This window comes from Eremomyces bilateralis (assembly GCF_010015585.1).
Source record: "Eremomyces bilateralis CBS 781.70 unplaced genomic scaffold P152scaffold_42, whole genome shotgun sequence".
Classification (NCBI taxonomy): Eukaryota; Fungi; Ascomycota; class Dothideomycetes; order Eremomycetales; family Eremomycetaceae; genus Eremomyces; species Eremomyces bilateralis.
In genome coordinates, this window is record NW_022985108.1 from 71,990 (window position 1) to 99,141 (window position 27,152).

A 27,152-nucleotide genomic window follows, 5' to 3' on the forward strand; every position below is an offset into this window, starting at 1 on the left:
GGTGGGGTTGGTGCAACATGGTGCTACTCGGGCTGATAAGGTCTTTGTGGGATCGTGCAGAGCAATCGTTGATCACGGAGTCCTTGTGAAGTGGTGAGCTGTGCGATGATGGCGCGGCGTTTGGTGGGAGTATATTGTGGGGGGATATGACGATCCATGGACAAGGACTGGATATATATTGAGACGCGTATATTGTAGAGTTCTATGATATGAGAACATATATTTCGTAACTATAGATATAAGTATTTACGTAGCCCCTGAATATGATGTCAAGATGTAACGACATTCTGATTGCCGGTATCATTATTCAACGTTTCATATTTCTTGTACTCCATAGCCAATGGATATCACACGCGCCAAGTGTTGGGCTTTTGGTGGAGATGGTCAGAACATCGTGAGATTTCTTGGGTTTTATCGTCCTGGACACAATGACCATTGTCCTTTCATCCACCATGCTGTAACAAAACCCAATTACACAATTCACCTTAATCCCCACTCAATGTATCTCAATTCTCAACTACTCAGCTCTAGCCAAACAATTGATCCCGCCTAAGCTCGAGACGTACAACCATCATCCAGTAGCACTTCCGACTGCCTCAAACCCCCCATTCAATCCACCAACCGACTCTATGGATGGATCCATCCACCCACTCCTCCTCCCCTCTTACCCCTCCTTCCCCTCCTCCCCTCCCCCTTGATCCCCGTCCCTCCTCTCCTGATCCCCTCCCCTCCCCTCCTACCAACGGCAAACCCACCCCCCCTTCCCACACCGACAGCCCTCCCTACTGGCAACGCCGCGACCGCGGTGACTCCATCCGCAGCAACGCCCCGACCGACCGACAGCGCTTCACGATCACCCTCGAGGACCATACGGAGGAGGACTCGGAGCAGTCGAAGGCGCTGTGGGCGCGGGGAGCGACGATTGAGGAGTGGACGCTGGTGCAGGGGAGCAAGCCGGCGAGTTTGGGGGCATATGTGGTTTGGGTTTGTAATGTGCAGACGCAGAGGGTATGTTACATGATTTCGCTCCGAGGGGACGGATGGATGTTGGATATGGAGAGGGAGTCATGGACTAACGGCGCTCAGGGCGGGATAATCAAGATCCGCAAGAGGTATGTCTATGGATTTTTGCTCCAGAACGGAGGCAACCTAGAACATCTATCTAACATAGACCAGATACTCCGAATTCGAACAACTTCGAAAGGCATTAGTGCGCACGTTCCCCCACTCCAGCGCCGCGCTGCCTCCGCTCCCCCCCAAATCCATCCTCTCGAGATTCAAACCGCCGTTCCTGGAGAAGAGACGCGTGGGATTGCAGTACTTCCTGACCTGCGTCCTACTCAACCCGGAGTTTTCGTCAGCGCCGGTGCTGAAGGAGTTTATGTTTGAGCGATGACCGGTCGTTTTTGAGGGGCGTTGGAGCTGGGCATGGGGTTTCAACGGCCGAACGATGGGAGAGGGGATGGTATATATCTCTTTCTATGCATACGGCCGTTTATACACATAGTACGGATGCGGCGCCTTTCAAGCCGCTTTTCAATATATTAACTAGGCGATGAATTTGCCTGGAGGGTCAATACAGGAGTGCAATACGGGAATATAAAACCGAAGCATGGTGTTCCAGTATGGCCAGAACCTTGGATCGCTGTACCATGTTGAGCTGTTCTCAGGGCAGCTTCATTTTGGGTTGTCATGATGTTGAATTGGAGGAAGCAAGAGCATTCATATTGTATAGATACAAACAATATATCCGAGACCCAATTCGTTGTCCCAACATTGTGCAAGACCAATCTCGATTCTATCCAATATTCCATCCGATACTCCACCCCGAGGGGTCCTAGCTCTCTCTTCCCCATGTTCCCAGTTCCCAGTTATGCCCAAGTCTCCAAAGTCCCCAACATAATAAACCCTGAAAGGCAACAATCCCCAAGAAACCCAAGAAACCCCTAATCACCGACGATCACCACAATTCTCTAGTCCACTGCTATTGATTGATGCCTGCCAAATCCCTTGTCACCGCCCTATCCACCCGATCGTCCTACCAATATGCCCTCCTCGCGTTGTACCGATGAAGTTCATGCCACTCATGCCGCTCCGTCGCTCTCAGGGTAGAGTCCTCCCTTCTCCTCCTCCGCCGCACATGCAATCCGACCCCATCCTCCACCCCATCACCAAACCAAAAACCCGATCGGCAAAGGTGGCCGACTCCCATCCGCCTCTCCCTCCCACCGCGACGAACCGCCCCCCAAATCCCGCGCGTGTCGGCACCCAACCTCGCATCGGGAGCAATGGCTTCAATTCCAACGACGACGCCGCATCCCCCGCGAACGGCAACGGCGCTGCCTCCGGCGCCAAAAACTCTGTCACTGTCCTGCGCAACGGCACGCGCGTGTTGCACGCCACCGGCACGCACCCCTCGCCGCCGAAAGGCGTCAAGCGACCGCACGACGACGCGACTGACGCGAAGGCGGTGAAATACCCCAAGAAAACCCAGACGAAACTGAAATTCGCGCCGCTGCCGCCGATTGGCGCGCGGGATGGGCGAGATGGTGCTGGGGGTTTTTCTGGACATGAGCTCCAGCAGGAGACACGGCAGGATGGGAAGGAGGGTAAGAAACGCGTGCGGACGCGTAGTGGGCAGGCGACGGCTGCGACCGAGGTGACGGGCCGGAAAAGCGCGCTGGAGCGGATGTTGGTGCCGCCGAAGCCAGCGGCAGTGGACGCGGTGCAGACGGCGGACAAGCGGACGTTGCGGTCGCAGGACGGGGGCACGCGGATGAAGAGCGATCTGGCGATTTACTTCTCGAACTACGACGACATCATCACGGGGGCGCCGAAGGCACGGGGTGAGTGAGAACTGAGAATCCGACCGACCACATGACTGGTGGTGCGAACATGAGTGACTAACGTTGGATATGCGTAGACGTGATAGAAATCGACAGCAAGATCTTCATCATGGACGAACCGGTTCCCGACGCGACACGTCCCAGCACCTCGCCAGCCGCCTCGAAAACCCAATCGACCTCCCCATACGCAAAATCCCACCGCCGTTCCGCCGTTTCCTCCAAACCCGAATCCTCCACCTCCAACGGCATCCACCCCGTCCACTTCCCCAGCATCTCCCCCTCCCTCACCACCCCAACCGACCCCCTCCCGGACACCCACTACTTCAAACCCCACCGGCGCGCCGAGCGCAAAGAGAAGCAACTCCGCAACATCGAGAAGGAGCGCGCGCAGCACGAGAAGGTGCAGTTGGAGCGGCTGCTCGATGGGCTGCTGAGCCCCGATTGGTTGAAGGTGATGGGAATCTCCGGGGTGACGGAGAGCGAAAAGAAGGAGTATGAGGAGCGGAGGGCGTATTTCGTACGTGAGGTGAGGGCGCTGGTGGAGAAATTTCGGGTGTGGAAAGAGGAGGAAAGAAGGTTGAAGATGGAGAGGGAGCAGGCGGTGTTGGCGAGGGAGGCGGCGGCTACGGAGGAGGAACAGCAGGGCGGGGACGAAAGCGAAGACGGCGAGGATGTAGAGGAAGAGGAGCAAGAACTCTCCCTGGACCCCCCGCGCCACAAACCCCTTCCCCACGACTCCGACTCCACCAGCACCACCGACATTGGCGCCCACGCCACCCAACAACTCCTCGCCGAAGCCTCCGCATCCCGCCCCTCACCTCCCACCACCCTTCCAACCCCACCCTCCCCCCCCAAACCCTTCACCAGCTTCTTCGCCAAACCGCACCTCCGCGCGCAGGCGATGGGGCAGCAGCGGCATGGGCGGAAGGCGTACGCGTTTGGGCGGGAGGTAGCGGAGGGCGGAGAGCGGGAGTTTGAGTTGCCGGAGGAGTTGAGGACGGAGGAGGCGGTGAGGAGGAACGCGAGGAGGAGAAGGAGGGTGAGGAGGAGGACGGGAGGGGAGGAGGAGGAGGAGGAGGGGTAAGGGTTCTGGTGTCTGGAACCCCTACACTGCGGAGTCAGCACGGCGACATGTTCGCGACGGCGAGAGGGGAGGAGTAGGGAGCCAGGGGGTAGCGGTTCTTCATTCGTCTATCTGTAAAAATGATTCATGGGAAAAGAATAGACCCAAATACACGCGAGAAATCTCTATTTAGCAGTCATTCATCTCCAAATTTGTGCCCTCTTTGCTGTGCACGCGGGAGCCATGAAAGAGTGAGGAGAGTCAGGAGGTTGATCATCCCATGAAGAGAATGGCGAATAGACAGCGTGAGCAGTAAGAAAAAGAATCGAGAGATGGAGTAGGTAGTACAACAGCATTGGAATATGGCCTATGAGTTTACGATATGACCCCCCTATATAGTCCGATAAGACGATATAATCTAAGGGATATAATAATAGCCTGTCAACTTGAGTACTCCTTGACTATGTTCATGTGAAATGGCGAGTGAGCGAACGGAATTTATGCCTAATTGCCTCAGGCAAATAACATCCTCCGCGTCCAGCTCAACTTGAACCCTCACTCTACAGCCTCGCGTTTGACGAAGTGAATGCGAGATATCTGAGTTCCCACCAGGTTCAGACGAACTCGTCTGCTCACCAGCAGTTGTCCCTTTTCAAGCCATTTCACCTACTATATCCTCGTTGTGCTCACCCTCACCAACGTTCCTGACTGCCTCAATCAGCACCTCCGCAATCCAATCCGCATCACACTCCTGCCTCACCAACCGTCGAGAACGATGAGAACCAACAGACCTCACACTTACCAAGACTAATCCTCCACTGCAATGATGGCTTCGGCCACCGACGAACGCAAATCCTCATCCGGCGAAACCTCTCGCCCTCCCCTCCCTCCTCCCGAATACCTCGTCCAATCCCAAACCATCGACCTCGACATCGACCTCCTCCGCCAACGCATCCAAGGCCGCGCCGAACTCGCCGTTCAACCCCAGAAAGACCATCCAGGTCCCATCCCCCTCAACTTCCGCAGCGGCACCATCAAAGCCATCACCGTTAACGGCGTGCGCGCCACCTACACGCACGCCGACCCGTTCGCAAACCTCCGCGTCCGCCGCCGCAACGTCTCGCACCACGACCGCATCCGCGACGACCTGGGGGTCGCGCTGGACGAGCCGCTTGAGCCGCAGGTGCAGATCAAGATCCCGAAGGGGGTGCGGTTCGAGAAGACGCGGTTCGGGACGCCGGGGGAGAGGGGGAAGCTGAAGCTGCTGAGCGTGGCGGATGCATTTCTCGGGCATGAATTGCCGATGGGCAAAGATGCGACCACGACGTATGAGCCGGTGAAGGTGGTGGTGCAGTATGAGATTACGGATTGCAGGGAGTGCATGCATTTCGTGGGGGTGGACGAGAACGACAGTCGGTTCCCGCATGCGTACACGCTCAATTCGCCTTATCCCGGGTCGGCGTCGACCCTCTTTCCCTGCATTGACGGGTTCGACTCGCGATCCCTCTACAATGTTTCCGTCCGCGTTCCTCGAACCGTTGGGGATCTGTTCTCCGGCGCGGGGAAGATCGGAGACGAGCTGGCGGCCAATTTGACTGAGGAAGAGAAGGGTATGGAGATGGCGGTGCTGGGTTCCGGGGACTTGACAGACGAGATTGTCGATGCGGAAGATAAATCGCATAAGACGTTCTCGTTCAAGTGTGATATGCCAATCACCGCCCGGCATTTCGGAATTGCAGTTGGTCCGTTCGAACATGTGGATCTTGCGGAGTACCGGGAGAGCGAACAGGATGAGCGTCTGGGTGACAGTGCTGTTCATGTGCATGGTTTCTGTCTTCCCAATCGGAGCAAGGACTTGCGGAATACTTGCCTGCCTATCGCAATGGTGAGATTGCACCAGTGTCCTGAATTTGCGCCATCTAACACATTTTAGAGCATCGACCACTTCACACAGAAATACAGCACCTTCCCATTCAAGACCTACAAGATGTGCTTTATCGACGACCTCGACGTAAACGTGGCACATACAGCAAGCCTCTCGATTTGTAGTTCGAGACTGCTATTTCCTGAGAAGATCATTGACACTATGGACGACGTGACTCTCGCCCTCGTGCATGGGGTTGCCTGTCAATGGGCGGGAATCATGGTCGTTCCGAAAACCCCACTAGACGCATGGGTTACCGCTGGCGCTTCGATGTACATGGCATTGCTCTTCATGCGCGAGCTGTGGGGGAGGAACGAATACCGATTCCGTCACAAAGACATGATCGACAAGGTCTTTGAAATGGACGTGAATCGACAGTCCCTCGAAAATCTTGGCCCCCTTCTCTCACTCGATCCCTCCGAAGCGGAGTTCATGAATATGAAGGCTCCATTGGTTCTTTACATCTTGAATAATCGTATCATCAAAGCCATGGGCCGCAATGGCGTCGACCGTATCCTCTGGAAGACGTTCACTCAGGCATTGTCAGGCACGGGACCCGAAGCCTCCATCACCACCGAGGCGTTCCGGAAGATCTGCGAGCGAGTCGGACACATGAACTTCGAGGTCTTCTTCGGTCAGTGGGTCCAATCGTCGGGGTGTCCCAAATTCTACGTCGGGCAGAAGTTCAACAAGAAGAAGCTGGTGGTCGAGTTGACGTTCCGACAGAACAACGGATTAGCCAGCGTGGATCAATCATTTACGGCCGATTCGTTGACGCGCAAGTTTAAAGAAGCGGCGACGGGCGTCCCGAGTACCCAGACACCATCACTCTTTACAGGACCGATGACGGTGAGAATCCACGAAGCGGATGGGACGCCCTACGAGCATATCGTGGAAATCAAGGAGATGGTTACGAGAATCGATATCCCCTACAACACCAAGTACAAACGACTGAAGCGGAGTAAGCGACAGAAAGAGCGCGCCGCGATCAATTCCGGTGTGGACGTTGCTGATGCGCAAGATGACGTTCTCGTGTACTGCCTTGGTGACGTGCTGCAGACCGAGGACGAAGTTCAGGATTGGAGTCTCGTTGATTGGTCCCGAGAAGACGAGATCAAGATGGGCGAGGAGTCGTACGAATGGGTTCGTGTGGACAAAGATTTCGAGTGGATCGGCGAGATCCAATTCAATCAGCCGCATTACATGTTTGTTTCCCAGCTACAGCAAGACCATGACGTTGTGGCACAGGTCGAGGTAAGATCATCTTTCCTCCCCACGAGAATAGTCACTGACAAACGATTAGGCATTGAAATACCTGGACAAACAACAGCCCTTCCCTATCATCTCTACCATTCTCGTCCGCACCCTCATGGACACGCGATACTACTACCGGATTCGCCTGCATGCCGCCAGGTCCCTTGTCAAGTGCGCCACCGACACCATAAACTGGGTCGGCTTAGAACATCTCGAGAAAGCATATCAAGAGCTCTTCTGCATCCCCGGCTCTGGATTACCTCGACCGAATGACTTCTCTCAGCGTGAAAACTACGCGATTCAGTGCGAGATCAACAAGGCCGTCTCGACCGTCAAAGACAGCTCGGGCAAGTCCACGCCGCGAGTCAAGCAGTTCCTACTGGATAAATTGAAGTTCAATGAGAACTCAGAGAACCCGTACTCCGATGTCTTCTATGTTTCCATGCTGTTAAGCGCCTTGACCGAAACTCTTCTGGTCAAACAGGAGCGTGGGCAATCCTCATTCACCTTCGAAGACGAGGACGAGGATAATGAGATGGCATTTGTTAAATTCGTTCTTGGTGAGCTCGAAAGATATCGACGGATTGACGAGTGGGTGCCGTCGTTCCACAACATCTACTCCACTACCACCTTGGAGTGCCTGGCGAAACTCGTCCAACACAAGGTCGTCAACCTAAAAGGCGCCGAATTCTTTCAGTACACCCGGCCGAGCAACTGGGGCGAGGTGCGCCTCAAAGCATTCGAGGCACTGATTGACGTGGGCCTTCTGCAAGCGCCAGGCGTTCTCTCTTTCCTACTCTACTCATTCGAATCCGAGAAATCTCCATACATGAGACGACGACTCTGGAGTATTTTCGAACGAGGCATCTCAAAGGTTGCGCTGGGCGAGTTCCGCAAGGAACCCGAAAAGCCGGCAACAAACGGTCTCATTGTCGAGGGAGATAGCAGTGCGCAGACCCAGCGACAGGTCCAGAAGCAGCGCACCACCGAAGTTGGGGGAGCGTTGGACGCGCTTAGAAAGGAGCTTAGCAACAACGAGTCACTACGAACGGCACTCACCGGCATCCTGCGCTCAAACAGCCTCACCCTCCAAGAATACTCCGCGGTCCTTGACATCTGTAACCTCCTCTACGAGCCCGTTAAAGGCGGCCTTATCGTCAAGCTCCGCTACCCCCGCTTCTGGCGTTGTGAAAACCTCGGCGATGGCAAGCTGCGTTTCTACAACACCTCCCGAATCCGCACCACCAAAACCCCCAAATGGAAACCCATCGCTCCCGCCATCCCACGCCTCTCCATCAAAACCTCCATCTCGAAACCCGCACCCGCACCCGCGCCCGCGCCCGCGCCCGCACCGGCACCCGCACCGGCACCCGTACCCGCCTCCCGCCCCGCCCCGTCCCCCACCGACTCTCGAAAACGTCGCCGCAGCAGCACCGCCGAAGACGATGCCCCCCTCATGAGCACCAAAGCCGCCCGCGAGACCCCCGTCCAGAAACGCACCCCGCTCCTCAAGCTGAAGACGAAGCTGCCGGAGCCCGCGACCCCACCGCGGAAGATCTTGAAGCTGAAGCTGCCGAGCGGCGGGTTGCGGCGGTTTCAGGAGTCGTTGCAGGTGCCACAGCAGCCGGCGAGCGACAGGCTTGAGGCGACGCCGTCGACGGTGAAGTCGGCGAGTCCGGCAGTGGGGGCGCCGGCGGCGGAGCAGGAGTCGGTGAATGGGAAGAAGTCGCCGCAGACGCCGATGGGGGGGCCGTTGAAGCGGGTGATTTCTTTCAAGACGAAGTTTTCGGGGAAGCCGTGATTTCAGATACGGTTGACCGACTGACTCAGGGGGGACTATATCAACACGAGTCTGGGTCCATTGGAGAAACGGGCCACATTTGCGTTTTTGTGTTTTTCAGCTAAAAGCGTTCGTATTATGCATAGCGTGATGGAGTTCCTTTATTTTCGGCTCGACGGGTTTCAGCATATGGTATGGGAATGGGCATTTATAACGGACGCGGGCGCGCGAATGGCGTCAGGCGGGATACCACAGGGCACAGGTACTTCGGTACAGGAAAAGGGCTTTCTGTACATTATCCGGACACTAAAAGGAACAGCAATATGTAAGTTGCAAACCATGATCGCTGGTGATATGCGACGCTCGCCTATTTAAACAATTACGCAATTCCTTTCTCCCCAAGCACGAATAACGCCATTAAACCATTCCCCCGGTCCTTGGACCACGTTCATAGCACGATGAGAAGCTCATGCCTCGCCAACTTCTCATCCTCCATGTTCGGATAGTACGGCACCATCCCATCGGAATTTTGCACGTACGCATCATTGTACAGCCGCCAATACGGCTGCCGCACTTTCCTCGCCGGATGGAACAAGCCCGCCCACACATAGTTCATCACCATGCCGCTCCCCACCGTCATCCGCACCGCGTCGATCGCCTCGATGATCCGATCGATGACGTGCGGGCTCGTCTCGAAGATATTCGGGAAGAGCAGATTCAGAAGATGCAGCATGGCGTCCTCACATCCGAGGCCCACGACGCCCAACGCCACATGCTTGACGACCGACGCGGCGGTCTGCCGATGCACCTGATCGCGGTCGATCAGCGCGTCCTCCAGCAGCGGGGTAACAGCGTAGACGTAGTCCTTCGCCATCTCGCCGATGTACTCGAAGAGGAAGGAGAGGGATTTGAGGACACCGTTTTGGACGTTGAGTTCGGGAACGCGGTATTCGTTCATGAGGGCGGGGAGCACGGTGAAGGGGGCGCAGGTCTCGGCGACGATGCCGATGGCGACAGCGGTGCAGACGCGGGACTGGCGTTCCTGGACGCGGAGGTTGTTGAGGAGGGTGGCGAGGACGTCCTGCGGGCCGATGGCCTTGGCGATGAAACCGAAGGTGTTGTTGGCGGCGCGGCGGATGCCCTTTTTGTGGGCCTTGAGCATGTCGAGGAGCTCGAAGCAGATGCGCATCCATTCGCGCGCGTTGACGGATTCGGGGCCGCGGTCAGCGATGCGGCCGACGAGGTCGATGGTGTTTTCTTGCACTTTTTCGTGCCGGTTGCGGAGGATGGGGGTGAGGCGGGGAAGGAGGTCTTTGATGGGAGGCTGCATTTGGTTGATGCCGACGACGGTGACAATGGAGCGTAGGGCACCGAGGATGGAGCCGAGAACTTCGGGGTATTCTTCTCCTAGGTACTCGTACAGGACCGTGCCGAGTTTTCCCATGAGGTGATCCTCGCCGCATTGCTTCATGATCATAGCGATGCGTGATACGAGATCGGCAGCCTGCTGTCGGACGGTAGGAGCCTTGTTGTTGAGGCGCCAGAGAATAGTGCTGACGATTTGAGCCAGGTATGGCTTGCATCGAGTGCCAAGTGCGTTGACGACGGTTCCGAAGCCATTGAGGAGGATGATGTCTTCGATACTTTGCTCCTGGAACGCGTGAAGAATACCGTCGACCAGTCTCTCCTCCAGCTTCTCACCAATATCAGCGGCACCGAGACTGGCCACCAATTTCTCGATCGTCTCGACGGTCATCTTCCGGTACGGCTCACTCTCGTCCTTGAGGTTGTTCACGACTCGTTCCAAGATCTCCCCAACACCAACCTTCTGGCCAAGGTCCACCGTCGTCTCGACCACTTGACGATAATTCCGCTTGTCCAACGCCATGCGCCGGACCCAGAAGCTCTTGAAGAAATCGGGGAGAACGGTCTCCTTGAGATAGCCAGCAGTCACACCCTCAGTGTTCGCGCACTGCGAGACGACCTTCAACACGACCTTCTTCATCTCCTCGTCGGGTGAAGAGAACTCTCGCAGAAGGATTTCCATGATCTGGCTGGTGTAGTAGTTGGCATATTCTTCGTCCATCAGCGGAATGATATATCCCACGGCCTTCAAGAAGCCCGCCAATCCCTTGCCGCGTTGCTTCCTGGCGCCTGTCCAAAGCGGATTCAGGATCTCGTCAAAGCTCTCAATACCATACGGATTCGCCGCTTCCGCCAGCGCAGCGATGGCCAGCGACGTGACGGTCCGAACCTTCGCTTGCTCGTCGTTGAGATTGTCGCCGATGCAGTCAACCAGTCCCTTGAGGTGGGGAAGGATGGCGCAGCCCATGAGGATCGGAATCTGCTGCACAATCTTGACACCGGTGTGTCGGGCCTGCCATGATTTCTTGCTTCGACAAACCGCTCGCAGGAAGGGTAGAAGTGCGGGAATACCGAGGGCAGACGCGACGACCGCAAAGGCGCGCGCTGTAGTGTTTCGGACATACTCGTCAACGTGATCGATATCCGGGCGCATCGTGCTGATCATGTGTGCTAAACCAGCAGCCTTGCTAAGATTCGAGATGATTTCTCGGCCTTCCACTCGCGCATAGTAGTCCTGGTCGATCAACAGTGGCTCGATGACGACCAATATCTTGTGCACGTATGGTCGGACTAGATCGTCTAGCTTGTAGAGGATGCGATCAATAACCTTGACTAGCAAATGTCGTTCTTGATCCTCCAATGTCTTCTCCATCAACAGTGGTAATATTTGGTTGAACAGGGGGCCGGCACCGAACTGCCTGGCGTTGTCGGTCAGCTGTCGTAAGGCAGTCTTTCGCATTGGCGGTGTGCCGTTCTTGACTTTGAGTAGTAGTCGCATGATCTTGCGCTCTTTCAACTCTTCAACAGACATCTCGTTCTCGTCCGCTCCGTCGACTAGCTTCCCGAAGTACGCCATATCTTCAGTCTTAAAGAATTGCAAGTCCCCCACGCCAGGAATTTCCGTTGGTAGCTGTTTGCCCAGCATCCTCTCATTCGCCGGCTCCTGCATCATGAACCCTCCGTATCCGCTCGTGGGCGTTTGCTGTATCGGAACCGCGCGACGTACCCCAGCCTGGGTATACTGATACCCTGGCGGCGGCTCGAGGATCTTGTATCCTTCAGACGGAAGCAGCATGTCCAACTCTTCGTCCGAAAAAGCTGCTGCCCGACCCGAAATATCGGTTCCGAAGCCACTGGAAGGATGCGCTGGCGTTACCATCCCCGCGCCAGCGGCAGGCGTCGCGCCGCCTAATGCTGGAGCTTGGTCCCATCGTGATCGTCTCTTCGGTGCCTCCGCAGCTTCGGTTCCAGGGGCAGCGGGCGTCTCGTCCCAGCGGGACTTTTTCTTGGCAGCCTGCTGCTTCGCGGTGTCTTCGTCCGCAGCCGCTGCTGGAGTCTCCGTCCCAACATCCCACCTCTGCTTCCTCTTCCTCCCCGCGGCGACCGCGACGGCTGCGCCGGCCTCGCGATTCTCCTTGTCGCTTATGGTATCCTTCTTCAAAGTCGGTTCATGCTCGATCTGCATGGGCTCTCCCTTCTTCTCTCGATCTTCGAGGATCCGCTTGACCCGTTCCTCCTCTCTCTCGATATCCCTTTGCACCATGATTTCGCGATAGCTCTGACCTTCGCCTTCCGGGATGCCCGCTTGAGAATTCGCCGCAAATGCATCTGCCCTCGTCGGTGTGAGTGGGCCGCGATCATGCCTCCGTTTCTGATAGTCCGTCTCGCGCGACGCGATCTGCGCTTGTTTCTCCCGGCTCATCAAGATGTCTTCTTCCTCCGTTTCTCCATGCGCAAACTCGTCCATCTGCGCGCGTGTGGCTGTATATTGTCCCACGAGCCGCCGGCTGCTATCGTCGCCGTTCATGCCGTCCATTTCCTCGTCATCACCGCCGACGGCGATGGACGTGTCGTAACCAGCAAACTTATCGAGGCCGTTTCGACTGTACAGTTCGGTGTCCATGGCATCAGTGAGAGAGGCTTTGGTATCGGCTCGTTGGTCGGACGAATCGAAAGCCTTGCCCTTCGACTTCGTGGCTGCGGCAGCATTGCGCTCCTGCTGGAGGCGCTTGACGGCCTCGAAATCGGCGTCGGACATGTTGACATTTACTGCAGAGCTTTTCGACTCGATGGGCAGTGAGACAGGAGATGTGCCAGTTTGAGGTTGGAGGTTTGGGTCAATGAAGGTCGGGGTGTATGTTTCCCTTCAATCCAACAATCTGATGAGGTTGAGCCTCCAGGCGTTCCGTATGGAAATTTGGTGGAATGATACTGGTCACGTTACTTGAAGGGCCGTAATTTACTGGCCAATAATAGCTTATTTATTTCAAACTAAAATTTAGTCAGTATAACTAGGCCATATGCGGTCTAGCATTTGCAACCTCCCTGGCGCGATACGAAATCCAGTCGCGACTCCCGACATGTTGGCATTGTGAAGAGTTGGCGAGTGATGATCTATATAACCATAATACCCGAACAACTACCCAAGTTCGACACTTATTCTCGTCTAAGAATCCAGAGCCATTTGCCAGATCATAGCAATCACCCCATCGCTTCCATTCACCATGCAAGAGGCCACCGACGAAGGCGCATCCACGGCCCCCACGAACGGCACCACAAACTCCCCAGCAATCCCCGAACCACTCTCCCAGCCCGGCGCCGTATGTCCTATTCCTCCCATCTCCCTCACCCCATTCACCAGTCGCCTATACGTCGAGCCCCTCCCCGTGCCCCCTCACATCCAGCAATACCACCCTGCCATCCTCTCCCCACTAACCCAATCCTTTTCCCAGGACCCCTCCACCGTCCCCCAACCACATCCACCACAGCAACAACAGCAACCGACCGCCTCCGCCTCCGCTGCTCCTGCAAACGCGAATCAGGCAATGGCTGGCTCCGGCCCCGGCCCCGGCCACTCGACCGCCTCGTCGCCGGCCCCTGCTGCCGCGAGAGGATCACCGCATCTGGGTCAACAGGCACAAGCGGCGGCGCTGCCTACACAGCCGGCGATTCATGGGTCGCCGACGAGGATATATTTGAATACGAATGTCACGCCTCATTTGTTGGAGGGGATGAAATACTTGGCGGTCAATGAGTGAGTGGATTGGTGGACGGTTCGGGTTTAGAGTGGGTGAGGTTGATGCTAATGGTTGAGTAGGCCAGAGAAGCCGCTGAAGTGGTTGTCGGAGTTCCTCGCGCAGAAGAGCGTTGAGATCGAAGGGGCATGAGGGCTTGGCGACTATGACGAACTGTTCGACAGATGTTGGCAAGGTTCGTTTGACAGGCATGATGGATTCGGGACGCAGTCACATTGCACGGTCATATCAATTCAAAAGCATAGCGAGGAGTACGGATGATTTTGAGTTTGATATATTTGCATTGGACATCTACGACCCACGACAAGTGGTCCGGTCCGCTACAGCAATAGCAAGAATGCTATATTTTTCCTCCCCTCCTGGTACACTTCTACATTTCCCGGCTGTACGCATCAAAGTAATCGACCTTGACGCCATTCAGATGATGCATATTGGCCATGAAGTGTGCCTGTCCAGCGCTCCGGGCCTTGGCCCCTTGCGACCTCTACCGCCATCGACGTTTATGAGACGAGGGTGCTGGCAGTGGCGCTCTCGTACTTCCAGGTCGGGGCGACGACGCCAACAGACTTGTAGTAACGGGAGAGACGGTGGATACGGGACTCGATGAGAATCATGCGGAACTTGGAGTCACGGTCCTTGCGGTTGCGCTCGAGATGCTTGCGGACGGCGACGGCCTGGAGGAAGCGAGTCAGAAGGTTCACGGGCGGAAAGGCGGGAGTATGTGGTTACCTTTCGGATCAACATGTACAGATCCTCGGGGATCTCTGGCGCAAGGCCTGTTGTCACAACGTCAGTCATAGTTGACCAAACGAAGGCTCATAAGGACAATCGAGGTCATGATAAGTGAGGGAGTTTTTCTCGTCACATCAATCGCTCTCATGTCACTTGTTGTTGTCTCATACCATTGGACTTCAAGATCCTCAGAATCTTGTTACCTATTCAACTGTTAGCCATCCGTTCCCGCGTCCGTTTCACCAAGATTTCCTCCATGGAGGCTCTCCGTCACATACCAGTAACGATCTTCACCTGCGCAATTCCATGCGAATCCCTCAGGACAACACCAATCTGCGACGGCGTGGCGCCCTTCTTGGCCAGCTTGCAGATCTGCTCCTCGACCTGGTCGGGGGTGGCCTTCAACCACGCCGGGGCGGTGCGGGAGTAGGGGATGGTGGAGGACGATATGCCCTTGCCATTGCTGTGAAGACGACCCATGTTGGCGGTATGAAAATGAGAACCGGGAGACGAGTTCTTGGATGTCGAAGGTGGATGGAGTCGGAGGATGAAGTTCGAAGTTGGTGAGAGGAAATTTCGCTTGGGATTGTGGGTGGGGCTTGGCAATCACGTGGTCCGTGCGCCAACTTCCACGACGTTTAAGAAAAGTTTCTGCCGTCAACAACAACTTCCTCCGTCACTCACTGACTTACAAATGGATTTCAAACTCAAAACAATGTCGTCAAGTCAGATATCACGTATTTGGGTCAATTCTGATGACTCGACACATCAATGACCTCCACAATTTTTCAAGGTGGTGTAGATATTCGCCTCCGAACTCACAAATTATAAGGTAAGCTTCTTCCAGCACATGTTCCTTTTCAACGCGTTCTATGATGAGACCTTCATTACTTTTTTCTGGTACCTCTTATGCTAGCGGACTTTACAGTCCACGATGATCTAAAAGGACTTCTGATCTACCGTTTTCACTCTCGTTCCTACTCGACATGGAGTTCTTGGGCAATGACTAACGGACATATCACAGATCACTTAGAACAACCCGAGACATGACATCGTATCGAGTATTAGACTTGTTCCATGTGTCATACACGGTAGGCGGCGACAGATCATGACCTAGGTGTTCCTTTAATACCCGAGTCTACAAATTGGCTGGTCCGACAAGTTTGCAATTTCATCATCTGTTGGCAGCAAGACGAACGGAATAGCATTTCCTGCCAAATTCACCCAACAATGAGCCACCTACAATTTCTGCTGTCCAATTCTTGCGTGTTTCTCTTTAGTAATAAACAACGTACCTTCGACAGTTAATCAAATGAAATATAAACGTCCAAATTATCACCGTCCACCTGAGATATTTCTAATTCCCCCCGAGTCAAAGGGCTTCGACGGCTGTCCTTGAAGCCAGTCCGGCGCCCTGGTTGACCTGTATGAGTTCCGAGCTGTTCCAGTCTTCCACTCTTCACATGTATTATCGGCAATTTGTTCTATGGGCCTGGTGCCTCAATATTACGGGCGGGGCGACTGAACGAAAAGCATGGAAAGCAATGACTTGAGAGCGATGGGCTTCTACAATTTCAATATGATCTGACGCGTTTAAGACTAGTTAGCCGATTTGGTAGACTTTTAAGCTCATTTCTGCAACAGCAAGAATCAGTTATGTACCTGAGACAAGGAGTGACTATATTCCATTTTGGCTCTAAGACTAAGAATAATAACCGCCCATAAACATCAAGGAAAAGTGTATGCTTGGTTGTGTTACATTGATCCAACCCCAGGCAGCCTCCCGTTCCAAATCTATTCAGATATATGATTAAAAGGCCACGATAGGATCGTCCACCGACAACCCTACTTGGAATCCTTCTCCTTTGATTCACCAGCCTTGTCATCTAACAGCGTCCCATTTTCCTTCTGCTGCACCTCCGCTTGCTCAACCGCCGCCTCCCTGTCATCCTTCTCATCGATGTTATCCACGTCGCGCACGCTAGCTTTCGCACTCAGCCCCTCATCCGCCTCGCGCTGCTCATTCTCCTCCTCAATCAACTCCTGCTGCTCCTTCAGCACCTCGAGCCTCTGCCTATTCGTCGCGGCGCCCTCGGCGGTATGCACCTCCAGCTCGATCTCATGGAACAGCTCCTCGGGGATGGAGCTGAGCACCGCTTGCAGGGCATCGATCTGGTTGGTGATCTCGGACTCCTTGCCGGTGGCGTAGACGAACGCATTCGCGAGGACAAGGAGCGTCGAGGGGACGCCGTATTTCAGGCGCAGGTCGAGCCACATCTGCAGGTCTTCGCGGAGGCGGGCGGGGGACACGCCCATGGTGCGGAGGCCGCGGCTGCCGCAGGCGAGCTGCAGTTCGGTGACGGAGAGAGTGTCGACGCCTTCGTAGGCAATGGCTTTGTCGTCGCGCTTGATTTGTCGCATGTGGTGTCGGACCTGATAACGAAGGAACGTGTCGGGTCCGATGGGATTCAGGTTCATATAGCGGCAGATAGCTACCAGTTGTGGTCGTGACAGGTTGTCAAGAGTGAGATCGTCCTTGAAGACCTTGCACACTTTAATGACGTCCGACGGCGTCGGCGCCACGCCGGTAGTGCGCACTTTGCGGAAGAACTCCGTGAACTCCTCCTTCTGCGCATTGGCAGGTGTCACGGGGAGGCCGCTCTCTTTCAAGGTGTCCCGCAAGAAACTTGAGACTTCCTTGCGCGTCGCTCGGAGACGGGTGGCTTTAGCATCCTTTGCTTTTTGTCCCTCGTAGGTGCTAGGAAGAAGGTTGGGGAAGAGCTTCAGGGCCACGGGGAGAAGTAGCTCGGCGAATGGAACAATGAGGAATACAGAGAAAGGAACCAAACGACCAAGATCTTGGACAGTTCTTTGGAGCTATGAAATGTTAGTATCAGCCGCATCATAAAGACATTGCTTATTTACCTGTCGGCTTTCTCTCCGAGTTAGCTCATAGCCTGCTGCCATTTTAAGCGCAAGCTTTGAGCTAATCCTGACCTCGAATCCAAGGAGTTTTGTTCCATCCCAATAATGTGCCGCCTCTTTCTTAACCTTTTGCCATATGGTTATCTTCTTTTCGTCCTTCTTCTTCTCAGCCACGGCCTTCGCTCCGCTCTTCTCGCCTTCTGCAGCAAGTTCAGGCATAGACTGAAGCTCACCGGATTTTTCTTTCTGTGTAGCGGTCGATCCTGTCGAAGCGACATTGCCCTTCTCCATTACCTTCTTGGTAATAGAGCCGGGCTCGCTTAATGATGACACGCCATTCTGTGCCCCTTTCTCGCTACTCTGATCGTCCTTTGACAACGGCTTCTTCGCTTGATCGGAGTTAAAGCCAGGCGGAGGAAAGTTGCCCTGGGGCTTCGTCGAGGAATGAGTATCGGTAGAGTTGGCGCGATACGGCAGTAGGATTGCGATCGCAGGAACAGCGCCAGGGAGCGCACGACGCGATCTTGATATTCTGCTGCCTCTCACGAGCAGGGGAGCGATGCGGGATGTTGCGCGATTCGTATACATCGCGAGCCAGCTGTTGCGCCGGCTACTGTAATTGTTTTGACAGCGCAGATACTCTTGACAGTTAGATGGGGAGATGGGAGATTGATGAAATGGAGTTGGAAACTACACATGTATCGCGGCTTCGGACAGGTCATTGTTGGAGGATGTGAAGATTACGTCGGAGTATTTTACATCCCGAAACAGGTTAGCGTTAATATCTAGCGCGCAGCACAAGGTTCCAGAATCCAGAATCCTGACTGCCCGTTCCGTTCGACGCATCGATCCATTCGCGTCTGATCGCCGATTATTACCGTCTCGAACCTCCGGGTCCGCTCCAAATTCCTATTCAACAGTTCAATGACAGTCCTCAGGTTGCTGGGTATGTTGGTCCAAACGCAAGAGATTTATATTATTCTTCCGAAGGGTCAGTAATGGGTCGAATTATTCCAACTGCTCGTCACAACATATTAGACCCAACGAAACAAGCGAGACATCATGCGCCATCTGGTGTGGAGGAAGTCGATGACGCTTCACCTTTGACATCAACCTCTAGCAGGCATGGTATACGGAAATGTTATAATGTGGCCTAGTATGCGGCTATACCTATTGTTTGGACCATCGGCAGTTCTCGTACAAGTCGAGACACAAGGTGACACAGACTGTATTGAATTCTGTCGGCGAAACTATACAGATTCCCTTCTCTGGAGAAGGTCTCTGTTCTTCTTGCTCTACGAAAGAGAAATTTATGTAACAGAGGTCAGACGAGTGGCTTGCCTTTTACCGCGTCAAGTCCAGAAACCGTCACAGGGAGAGGTAATCTCATTTCAAAAATATACAGCTATATATGTTAAACCGCCATAAGGCGTAACGTAAGGGCACTTTGTACTCCGAAGTACGGCCAGCATACTGTACGATTCTTAATGCTCCCCATCTCAGAGACGAGCCCAGCTTGAATAAAGGAAATGGTGGTGTCAAATCCAACCAGTTGACATGCATACTGTTGGGGTATCATCACGGTCGCCAAATGCTGCTTTGTTTGGCAAACGAACAAATCACCTCACGAAGAATCGGCTAACTTACAATAGTTATACAAAAGAATTGTCCATCTAAATTGGCGAGGATAAGAGGAAGGATCGGGTGGAGATTCAGTAGGGGTAACAAGTCCTCAAGGTCAAAGATGTCTCGGGTATCGGTTGACCCTCACCCGGTGACATCAGCAAGGAACTTGCTACCTTGATCTATAAATCGGAACGTGAGCCCAGCAATGGTCTGGTCCGCGTTCACAATCCGAATCACATAGCGAACCACTTCATAATTTCCGGTCTCATAGACCCGGAGTTCCTGCTCCTGCCCTGAAGATTCCACCAAATATGCATGGCCATGCACGGTGGAGCTGACGTCGCGTCCACGAGGGCATGGTATTTCTCCGCCTAGATTCAGATGGAACTACCTGTGACCGAAGATGGCTCATGGCTGGCTTCGACTTCAGCTGCAAGAGACGGGCAAGCCGATCGGGCTCGGTCAGTGAGCCGTAGAAGAAGAAGTACATAGGAAACTCCTTTTGCGTAGGACGCGGTGCATTCTTGCAGTCGGTCAGCCGGTCCTGGGGCAGTGTGATCTTCAACCCCAGAGTTGGGTGAATCGAGTGCGCGCAGAAATTTTCGCGATCGAGATCGAGACAATGGTGGCCCTAAATGAGGATGTCGCGAAGAAGCTCAAGATCCGGGATTTCGCAGCGCCATCGACCATGGCGAAGCACGCAGGCGCACCGTCTTCTTCGCTCTCATTTGTGCCGTTTCTGGCATGCACTTCAGTGCCAACGATCTCCTTCAGGGCTTGGGGCGACTGTAGTGGAGCAGCAACCTGCAGGGAGTACTCGTAGCTCTCCTTATTGTGCCCTGGGTGCATGCTGCAAATAATTTCCCAATGCCCTTTCGGGATCCTGAGACAATCCGGACTATCCCTGTGATCTTTGATGCGCTCCAGATATTCACCCTGTGTGAGTCCAAAGAGCCGTACCCATCGTTGCTGCTCTTCGATACTGATATCCTGGTCAGCGGAGAATTCGCCGGTGGCCGCAGGCCCGCAGCCAAAAGCTCGAGCTCTGAAAGGGGGTCCATAGCGCGTAGAATATGTCACATATGCACATTGTACAAAGGGTCCGTTTATGTTTCTAGACACAGTTGCGAAATGCGCCTCTTAAAATCCTGGTGGAACAGGATCCCTTGTGCTCCGACTCATGCTCTTTTGCAGGCAACAGGACTGATGCACTCCAGTACCATAGAAATCACGGCATTACAGCCAATAGCAGCCCAGATATAAAGTTAGAATTTCCAAATCGACTCGAGGAGGGGAGTGAAACCACTGAAACTGGAAACAAAAAGAATATAATTTGGAGATCGAGGAGCTGGTAACTTCCCACCTCCGGTTTAGCCCCCCTCCTTTCGGGTTTAGCGCCGCCAAGCTCTCACCTGGAGTTTCGCCCTGCCTTCTGTCGACTTTGAGATAGGCCATGTACTGCAACTTGAGCTGCCAGGCGATTGAATAACTCAAACCCCATCCTTTCAGCAGGCTTCGAGCCACTTAGTATATCGCCAACTATGTCGGAGCCAGGAGGGAAATCATGCTCAAAGTAAGGCTCACCAGCGCCTCTCATATTTGCTAGAACAGCCTGCCTGAAATGCCATCGCAGCAGTTGATCAATAGGCCGTTGAGGATCATCAAGTAGCTGTCGGTCGAGATGCTTGCCGGCACGCCGGCAAGACCTTTTCTAGTAAGATCAAAGAACACAATCTTATAATCGTCCTGGAATAATGTTAGTTAGCCAAAATACAGCAACAAGAGTATAACATACATACGTCTGGATTAATAGAAAGGATGTAATTGTCAAAGAGTTGGTGTACAGCAGAATCAAGCAATAGCCCGTTTTGTACTGAGTTGATTGCTCCGCCGTTGTCTGGTTGAATAGTAATCCAGTGCTCGTAGCCATGATCCTTCCAATGATCTTCGTAGGCTACTGGAAATATGTGTGCGGCCTCAAAGCCGTCCCAGCGGTCGAATTGCGCCGCGACTGCCACCTCCCAGATATAACGCACCGACGGTCTCGTGAGCGACAGCATCACGGAAACACTGGGTACCAGTTCCAGTAGAAATAGATTTCGTACGGACTAGCCACGACTCCTTGTTAACCGAGAAAGAACCTATATTCGGAGCAAAGATTAGCCTGGGTATGATAAGATTGGCTATAGACACTTACCAGAGGCATGAATGTAGTAATTCCCCGGCCGAAGCGGATCGTCAGTCTTTTGGACCTTGATGCCCTCTTCGTTTTGTAGTTCGAAAGCAGTTGTGAACACGACGAGCATCTCCACCATCGAGTAGAAGTTGGCATTCGTGACGCCATTTGTAAGGATTAGACCACCGACAACTATAGTACGGTCATCGGCATCATAGATATGGACGTCGCGACCTAGTGACCGATTGCGTAGAGGCATTGTAGAACTTTGCGGTGGATTCAGAGGATCGGGGATATGGAGGGCGTCACGGACGTTTTCGGGGACGACGACGACATGGGTGCTTAAGATGTAGACGTCGCATGAGGATAGCAGGTGGCAGGTGCACGCTTCAAGCTGTAATTGGCAAGAGAGTCTTTCATGAAAGGTGAGAAGTGTAAGAGCTCGAAATGACAGTTCAAGCTGAAGCTTGAGGCTTCAAACGAGAGGTTCCCAGTCACGTCGGTGCCAGCTGAGGGAGAATAACCTGCAAAATTCCAGGACAGTTTCCCTACAGATTTATTTTGTGCCGGAGAGAGAGGGCTTCCGCACAAAATAAGCGTCTCAGGCCAATACTAGTACCTATCTAAACACCCAGTTCGCTGGCTGAATGAGAGACATGCCACAGTGTCTTCATCTGAGATACCTGGAACGCCATTGGATGAATTTACAGTAATACCATATCTCGTCCCATATCAAATAGTTGTGCTAACATCAAAGCAACTGTGTCATACATGACAGAGCGATACGCTGATGGTGTTGAAACATGAGAGATCTGATGGCGGCCTCGGAGGTTGGAGCAAAATGCAAATTGATATATGATTAGTCAGCGCCCCTCAGGCCTCGACTTCCGTGACCCGTCTCCCAGAATTCCTGTTCATCATTTTCACTGGGACTTAGAGATCAATCAATTTACTCTATGGAACCCAACACATTGTGATAGTTTGGATATTAATCTAACATCCCATCCTGATAAACACGATATTCAGCTACCGTTTTGTCCGGCCCGACTTTAATCTATTCATTTTATTGAACCGGGACATGTTCGGTCATAGAGTCATCCACTAATTACGGAGTAAAGGAGTCCAATTCTTCCACGTTTCTCATTCTTCACGTCTAACAGTCTCACTCCTCCGTGCCTAAACTTATGCGTGCCTGCGGATGGCAGGGCGTACATCCTGTTAATATAGAATGCCCAATCTGTGCAAAAGGGAGCACTTTATCCGTGTTTCCCCTCGATCAACTAGCAATACTTGTATGAGGAGTGAGGATATGCCCCAGTACCGCGGGTCTTCGAGATGTCTGGTTATTCAGTTGGAGCAAATATATAATGTGTTTGCACAACTGTTTCTTCTTCACCGAGCGTTCGTACCCTCATTGACTATTCAAATACCTCAACTACAGTACCTCACTTTCAATTTCCCTATTCATAATGGCTACAGGTACTATCCGCCTGGTACTTGTTTTACTCGACCTTGTTTGTCTCTCCGCATCCCTTAAGGTCAATCAAGTCCAGTTGGACCTCATATTTCCCCGCAACAACACCGAGTACATTCGAGTCTATCCCTTCCCATTCGTTTTCAATATCCAAAACTCTGCTGTTCTCTAGCCTTACCAATTCCAGTTTCATTGGAATCTGCTTGGCTATTCCGAGACTGGGTCCGAGATTCTTGCCGATGGCGGGTTCACACGTCCAGAAAACTCGTCATCTGCTGTTCCTCCTGACCAGTGGCTGTTTATCGAAAGCACCGAAAGCATCGTAAATAGTACCAGATCACGTTTTGCTCTCGCTTATGACTTTATCGTGAGAGAGCAATGTTCTAGTACACCCAGATTGAAGGCACAAGCATCCAATATTTCCCACCACGGGATCGTTAGGTTTAACGTGAGTAAGGATGGTAAAGAGGTGGACATCGCAAGTACAGGGCCCTGTTCAAACGCTCTCGCTGCGTTTGGCGTTGAAGGTTATTCGACATCAGACTTGGGCCAACGGTGTCCAGTCCTGTCTGATCCGCACCCGGTGCCTGAAAACTGTACCTTTCGGATCGACGCAAATATCACAAGCTCGGTGACTTCAGCAATGCTCCAGTCGGCAACCTGCACCGGCAGGAGATGGCCTGATCCCACTGGGCTTACCGGTCCATGTTCACCAGCCAACAGGAAATCGGCAACCTCATTCCAGCCCCGGTTGGGAGTGCCAATGGTGGCTTCTTCTCTTGTCTTCGTTGCTGTCATGGCTATTGTGGCTAATATGTAGCCTGACAATGCATGGATGCTTTTTTATCTGATTGACCTTTGCGGTCTTGCACTATGGTCAGTACATCATCGTATTTAGAAGACCCTTTACTTACTCTCTTAGGTTCCGGTGAAAGCGAAATTAAAATTCTCAATGTCAAATGAAACTGGCCAGAATTGGTTCCGGTGAGGTGCCTGCTCATGGTTAATCTATCTTCCGGTCACGGCGTTTTCAATCCTACCTCGACATTCGATCCATGTAATTGGCCAGCCGCTATGCTCTACCGACCGGTTTATTAACAGGAAATATGCACAGAGATAAATATCTCCGGATGTCTTCTGTGAATTATCAACGCGTCTTCCTTCCACTCAAAACGAAATGAGATCCGCTCCTGTGGTGGCTGATTTTAATCTCTGCATCTTGTCCAAGAGCTCCTACTGCTATGAATTGTTCCTTTCCGCGGATTTTCTCGACATGGACATGCATGACTTCGCATTCTGCTGCCTTCGGGTGATCGCGATGTCTGGTTATGGCAATTTCGCTCGCTGTGCTGTGCCTCTTTTTTGGAGTCATTTCCCCCTGTTTTCCATTCAATCTTTGCTATCGTCGGCTTCCCAACGAAGTGAATTCATTGACAGATGCGCTTTAGTATTAAGTATTTAACCCCCCCCCCCCGTTTCTTGGATATTCGGTGTGTCGCTCAGTCTGCTTGACATGCGCTTTCCTTGATAACTCAAGTCAGTTCCTATACATTATTCTCCGAGCCTACATATACGTTCCTTATTTTCTAGCCGGACAAATCTAAGCAATGCGACTCTCACGAAGTTATGAGATTTGCCTTTGGGCTTCCCTGCTCATTCTAGAAGTCGTCCAGTCCATCGATCCAGAGATTGGGACTGTGGAGCTACTTCATGCACGCCAATCCCCATGTCGATACATTGAAGCCAAGTCCGGAGATGACTGTAACCGCTTGGCTACCCAATGTAGCATCAGCTGGAACGACTTTACACAGTTTAACTCTGTGCCGAACATCTGTTACCCGCTCCAGATTGGTCAGCTCGTATGCTGTTCAAGCGGGTCCCTTCCTGACTTCAGCCCGAAACCAAATGCTGATGGGTCTTGCGCTTCATATATCGTACAGGATGGCGAATCGTGCGCGAAGATTGCATCGTCCAACAGCATCACGGTGGATGACATTGAGCGATTCAATCGCAACACATGGGGCTGGCGAGGCTGCAACCCTCTGTTCACCGGCATAGCTCTTTGCCTAAGCGACGGAACTCCACCGATGCCTCCCCCGATATCGACCGCGGTTTGTGGACCTCAAGTACCTGGAACACGGAATCCAGGCCCCGGGATAAATATAGCCGAACTTAATCCGTGCCCACTAAAGGCATGCTGCAACATTTATGGGAACTGCGGCATCAACGAAGACTTCTGCGATACGTCCAGTGCTAGGAACAAGTGCATATCGAACTGCGGGCAGCAGATCACTAATAACCAGGTCCCACCAAAAGAGTTCATTCGTGTTGGCTATTTCCAAGCTTACAACAAGGAACGACCTTGTTTGCACATGGATGTCACGCAAGTTCCGAATACGTTTACCCACTTGCATTTCGCATTTGCAGATATAGTCGCCGGCTTCGAGGTGTCGGTTTCGAATATCCAAGAGCAATTCGATAAGTTTGTCAAGATCACGGACAAGAAGCGCATTCTATCAATCGGAGGGGCCAGTTCGTCTACAGATCCATCCCGCGCCCGAATTCTCCGCGACACTATTGATGCGACTAATCGAGAGACGGTGGCGACGAACCTGGCAAATTTCGTCACCGAGCACAATCTTGATGGCCTCGACTTGGATTATGAATTTTTCGAAGTTCAGGGTCTTCCTTCCTTTAACGCGGCCGACGGACTAAATTTATCTCAGTTGCTCAAAGCACTCAGGGCCAAGTTACCGAACAAGATCCTCACCATTGCTGTACCCGCATCTTACTACTACCTTCAACACCTCCCTATCCGCTCGATATCCAACGTCGTGGATTACATCGTCTACATGACGTATGATCTTCACGGACAGTGGGACTACGGCAGCCCATGGGCCTCCTCGGGCTGCCCCGCTGGAAACTGTCTCCGTTCCCACGTAAACATGACCGAAACCACCACTGCCTTGGCTATCATCACCAAGTCTGGTGTTAAAGCGAACAAAATCGTCGTCGGCGTCACCAGTTACGGACGCTCATTCCGCATGACTTCACCAAGCTGCGCGGGTCCAATGTGCACATTTACCGGGCCTGCATCCGGTGCGACCCCTGGCCGTTGCACGACCACTCCTGGAATTCTTGCGAACGCGGAGATCAAGGAGATTCTCGCGAATAACCCGGATGCGGACGCGACATGGGATGGGTTTGAGTCGGATTCGAATGTTTTGATCTTTGCGACTCAGTGGGTTTCTTATATGGATGATACGAACAAAAACAATCGCATTGCCCGGTACAAAATGAATAACTTTGGTGGGACTGTGGATTGGGCGGTTGATTTGGATTCCTTTATACCCGGGAATAGCTAGTGTCGAGATTAATGTTGAGGAATTTCTTGCCTAGTTCGTTTCATGGATCAACTTTCATGCCTCTGACTGATTCTCTGCCTTAATATGATCCATTTCGACTTGGAAAACAATGTATCAAACCACTACTACACTAAGTAGACAAATGTCTGCACACACCCCCGAAAATCACCAAATCTAATCGCTATACACCGTATCTTGAGATACGCTGCAAAACACATACAAATGCAAATTCAGTCTACTTTTTTGATTTCTTAATTAGGAAATATCTAATATTTCGTATGCCACCCTTTTGCCTTGATTACCGCCTGTAGACGTCGCGGAATTGAGTCGATCAGCTCTCGGATCGTCTCCTGAGGGATCGCCCACCACGCCTCCTTTAACGCCGCATTCATGGCCTCCCGTGCCTCCTCCGAGGCGCCCATCGTCTTCAATTCAGGGTGCAGCTCTAGGACATTTGATTTCAACAGATGCCATATGTGCTCGATGGGGTTAATGTCTGGGGAATTGGCCGGCCAATCGATGACCCAAATGCCGTGCGTCTCCAGCCATTCTTGGGTGATTTTAGCCGTATGGATCCTTGCGTTATCCTGGATAACAACATCCCCGGGTTCGTATGTAGGGAGAAGTCCCTCCTCTAACGTAGTGATGTAGGATTTCGCGGAATAGCCCTATCTTGCGGAGGTTTCGTCGCGGTCGATGATCACCAGGTCTGACCTCCCATCACGCGAGATTGAGCCCCATATCATCTGTGAAATGGCCTTGCCAGAGGTCTTAGGCTCTACCATTTGCGGATCATATGCCTCGTGGTACAGTCGCCATACCCATACCTGCTTACCGCCCGCCCCCTTCTCATACGAGCACTCGTCC

General features: G+C 53.0%; 10 protein-coding genes across 10 annotated transcripts in view; 5 read left to right on the forward strand and 5 right to left on the reverse strand.

Annotated features, from left to right (window-relative positions):
- Positions 1-774: 774 nt before the first annotated feature.
- Positions 775-1,387, forward strand: P152DRAFT_374128 (Phox-like protein; the record flags this gene model as incomplete). Its single annotated transcript, XM_033675576.1, has 3 exons — positions 775-1,008; positions 1,087-1,112; positions 1,177-1,387. Coding segments are annotated over 3 exons (471 nt in total), but the record flags the coding sequence as incomplete, so codon positions are not given.
- Positions 1,388-1,852: 465 nt separating this feature from the next.
- P152DRAFT_462867 (uncharacterized protein) lies at positions 1,853-4,279 on the forward strand. Its single transcript, XM_033680430.1, has 2 exons — positions 1,853-2,846; positions 2,924-4,279. Exons 1-2 carry the CDS (start codon positions 2,069-2,071, stop codon positions 3,928-3,930), a joined length of 1,785 nt encoding a protein of 594 aa, XP_033529764.1. The 5' UTR covers positions 1,853-2,068; the 3' UTR covers positions 3,931-4,279.
- A 216-nt stretch (positions 4,280-4,495) lies between these two features.
- On the forward strand, positions 4,496-9,214 carry P152DRAFT_462868 (uncharacterized protein). The gene is made up of 3 exons (XM_033680431.1): positions 4,496-5,794; positions 5,843-7,087; positions 7,137-9,214. Exons 1-3 carry the CDS (start codon positions 4,736-4,738, stop codon positions 8,886-8,888), a joined length of 4,056 nt encoding a protein of 1,351 aa, XP_033529765.1. The 5' UTR covers positions 4,496-4,735; the 3' UTR covers positions 8,889-9,214.
- Positions 9,124-13,103, reverse strand: P152DRAFT_462869 (ARM repeat-containing protein). Its single transcript, XM_033680432.1, has one exon. It carries the CDS (start codon positions 12,988-12,990, stop codon positions 9,316-9,318), a length of 3,675 nt encoding a protein of 1,224 aa, XP_033529766.1. The 5' UTR covers positions 12,991-13,103; the 3' UTR covers positions 9,124-9,315.
- A 353-nt stretch (positions 13,104-13,456) lies between these two features.
- P152DRAFT_477606 (uncharacterized protein) lies at positions 13,457-14,119 on the forward strand (the record flags this gene model as incomplete). The annotated part of the gene is made up of 2 exons (XM_033681599.1): positions 13,457-13,986; positions 14,050-14,119. 2 exons carry the CDS (start codon positions 13,457-13,459, stop codon positions 14,117-14,119), a joined length of 600 nt encoding a protein of 199 aa, XP_033529767.1.
- A 117-nt stretch (positions 14,120-14,236) lies between these two features.
- On the reverse strand, positions 14,237-15,275 carry P152DRAFT_256380 (uncharacterized protein). The gene is made up of 4 exons (XM_033674745.1): positions 14,998-15,275; positions 14,890-14,922; positions 14,717-14,763; positions 14,237-14,661 (listed from the first exon to the last, which is right to left on the reverse strand). The coding sequence occupies exons 1-4, from the start codon at positions 15,197-15,199 to the stop codon at positions 14,488-14,490; spliced, it is 456 nt and encodes a 151-aa protein (XP_033529768.1). The 5' UTR covers positions 15,200-15,275; the 3' UTR covers positions 14,237-14,487.
- Positions 15,276-16,387: 1,112 nt separating this feature from the next.
- Positions 16,388-18,285, reverse strand: P152DRAFT_425503 (LETM1-domain-containing protein). The gene is made up of 2 exons (XM_033677234.1): positions 17,645-18,285; positions 16,388-17,596 (listed from the first exon to the last, which is right to left on the reverse strand). Exons 1-2 carry the CDS (start codon positions 18,230-18,232, stop codon positions 16,565-16,567), a joined length of 1,620 nt encoding a protein of 539 aa, XP_033529769.1. The 5' UTR covers positions 18,233-18,285; the 3' UTR covers positions 16,388-16,564.
- Positions 18,286-19,288: 1,003 nt separating this feature from the next.
- P152DRAFT_499360 (uncharacterized protein) lies at positions 19,289-19,847 on the reverse strand. The gene has a single exon (XM_033682294.1). It carries the CDS (start codon positions 19,758-19,760, stop codon positions 19,536-19,538), a length of 225 nt encoding a protein of 74 aa, XP_033529770.1. The 5' UTR covers positions 19,761-19,847; the 3' UTR covers positions 19,289-19,535.
- An 831-nt stretch (positions 19,848-20,678) lies between these two features.
- P152DRAFT_469182 (uncharacterized protein) lies at positions 20,679-21,705 on the reverse strand (the record flags this gene model as incomplete). The annotated part of the gene is made up of 4 exons (XM_033680877.1): positions 20,679-20,981; positions 21,070-21,281; positions 21,334-21,411; positions 21,468-21,705. The coding sequence occupies 4 exons, from the start codon at positions 21,703-21,705 to the stop codon at positions 20,679-20,681; spliced, it is 831 nt and encodes a 276-aa protein (XP_033529771.1).
- Positions 21,706-25,007: 3,302 nt separating this feature from the next.
- Positions 25,008-27,152, forward strand: part of P152DRAFT_510031 (glycoside hydrolase) — a gene marked incomplete at both ends in the record, with an annotated part of 2,511 nt that continues 366 nt past the window's right edge. Inside the window, one exon of the mRNA XM_033682633.1 lies at positions 25,008-26,249. Within this exon, the coding sequence (XP_033529772.1) occupies positions 25,008-26,249 (1,242 nt within the window). The remainder of the gene's footprint in view (positions 26,250-27,152) is intronic.

Coding starts and splice junctions, on each gene's coding strand:
- P152DRAFT_462867 (XM_033680430.1), top strand. CDS start 2,069: ATGAAGTTCATGCCACTCATGCCGCTCCGTCGCTCTCAGGGTAGAGTC. Junction 2,847..2,923: donor GGGGGCGCCGAAGGCACGGG/GTGAGTGAGAAC, acceptor GGATATGCGTAG/ACGTGATAGAAATCGACAGC.
- P152DRAFT_462868 (XM_033680431.1), top strand. CDS start 4,736: ATGGCTTCGGCCACCGACGAACGCAAATCCTCATCCGGCGAAACCTCT. Junction 5,795..5,842: donor CTTGCCTGCCTATCGCAATG/GTGAGATTGCAC, acceptor AACACATTTTAG/AGCATCGACCACTTCACACA. Junction 7,088..7,136: donor ACGTTGTGGCACAGGTCGAG/GTAAGATCATCT, acceptor ACAAACGATTAG/GCATTGAAATACCTGGACAA.
- P152DRAFT_462869 (XM_033680432.1), bottom strand. CDS start 12,990: ATGTCCGACGCCGATTTCGAGGCCGTCAAGCGCCTCCAGCAGGAGCGC.
- P152DRAFT_256380 (XM_033674745.1), bottom strand. CDS start 15,199: ATGGGTCGTCTTCACAGCAATGGCAAGGGCATATCGTCCTCCACCATC. Junction 14,923..14,997: donor GCAGGTGAAGATCGTTACTG/GTATGTGACGGA, acceptor ACAGTTGAATAG/GTAACAAGATTCTGAGGATC. Junction 14,764..14,889: donor GAGGATCTTGAAGTCCAATG/GTATGAGACAAC, acceptor TTGTGACAACAG/GCCTTGCGCCAGAGATCCCC.
- P152DRAFT_425503 (XM_033677234.1), bottom strand. CDS start 18,232: ATGTATACGAATCGCGCAACATCCCGCATCGCTCCCCTGCTCGTGAGA. Junction 17,597..17,644: donor CTCGGAGAGAAAGCCGACAG/GTAAATAAGCAA, acceptor AACATTTCATAG/CTCCAAAGAACTGTCCAAGA.
- P152DRAFT_499360 (XM_033682294.1), bottom strand. CDS start 19,760: ATGTACTTCTTCTTCTACGGCTCACTGACCGAGCCCGATCGGCTTGCC.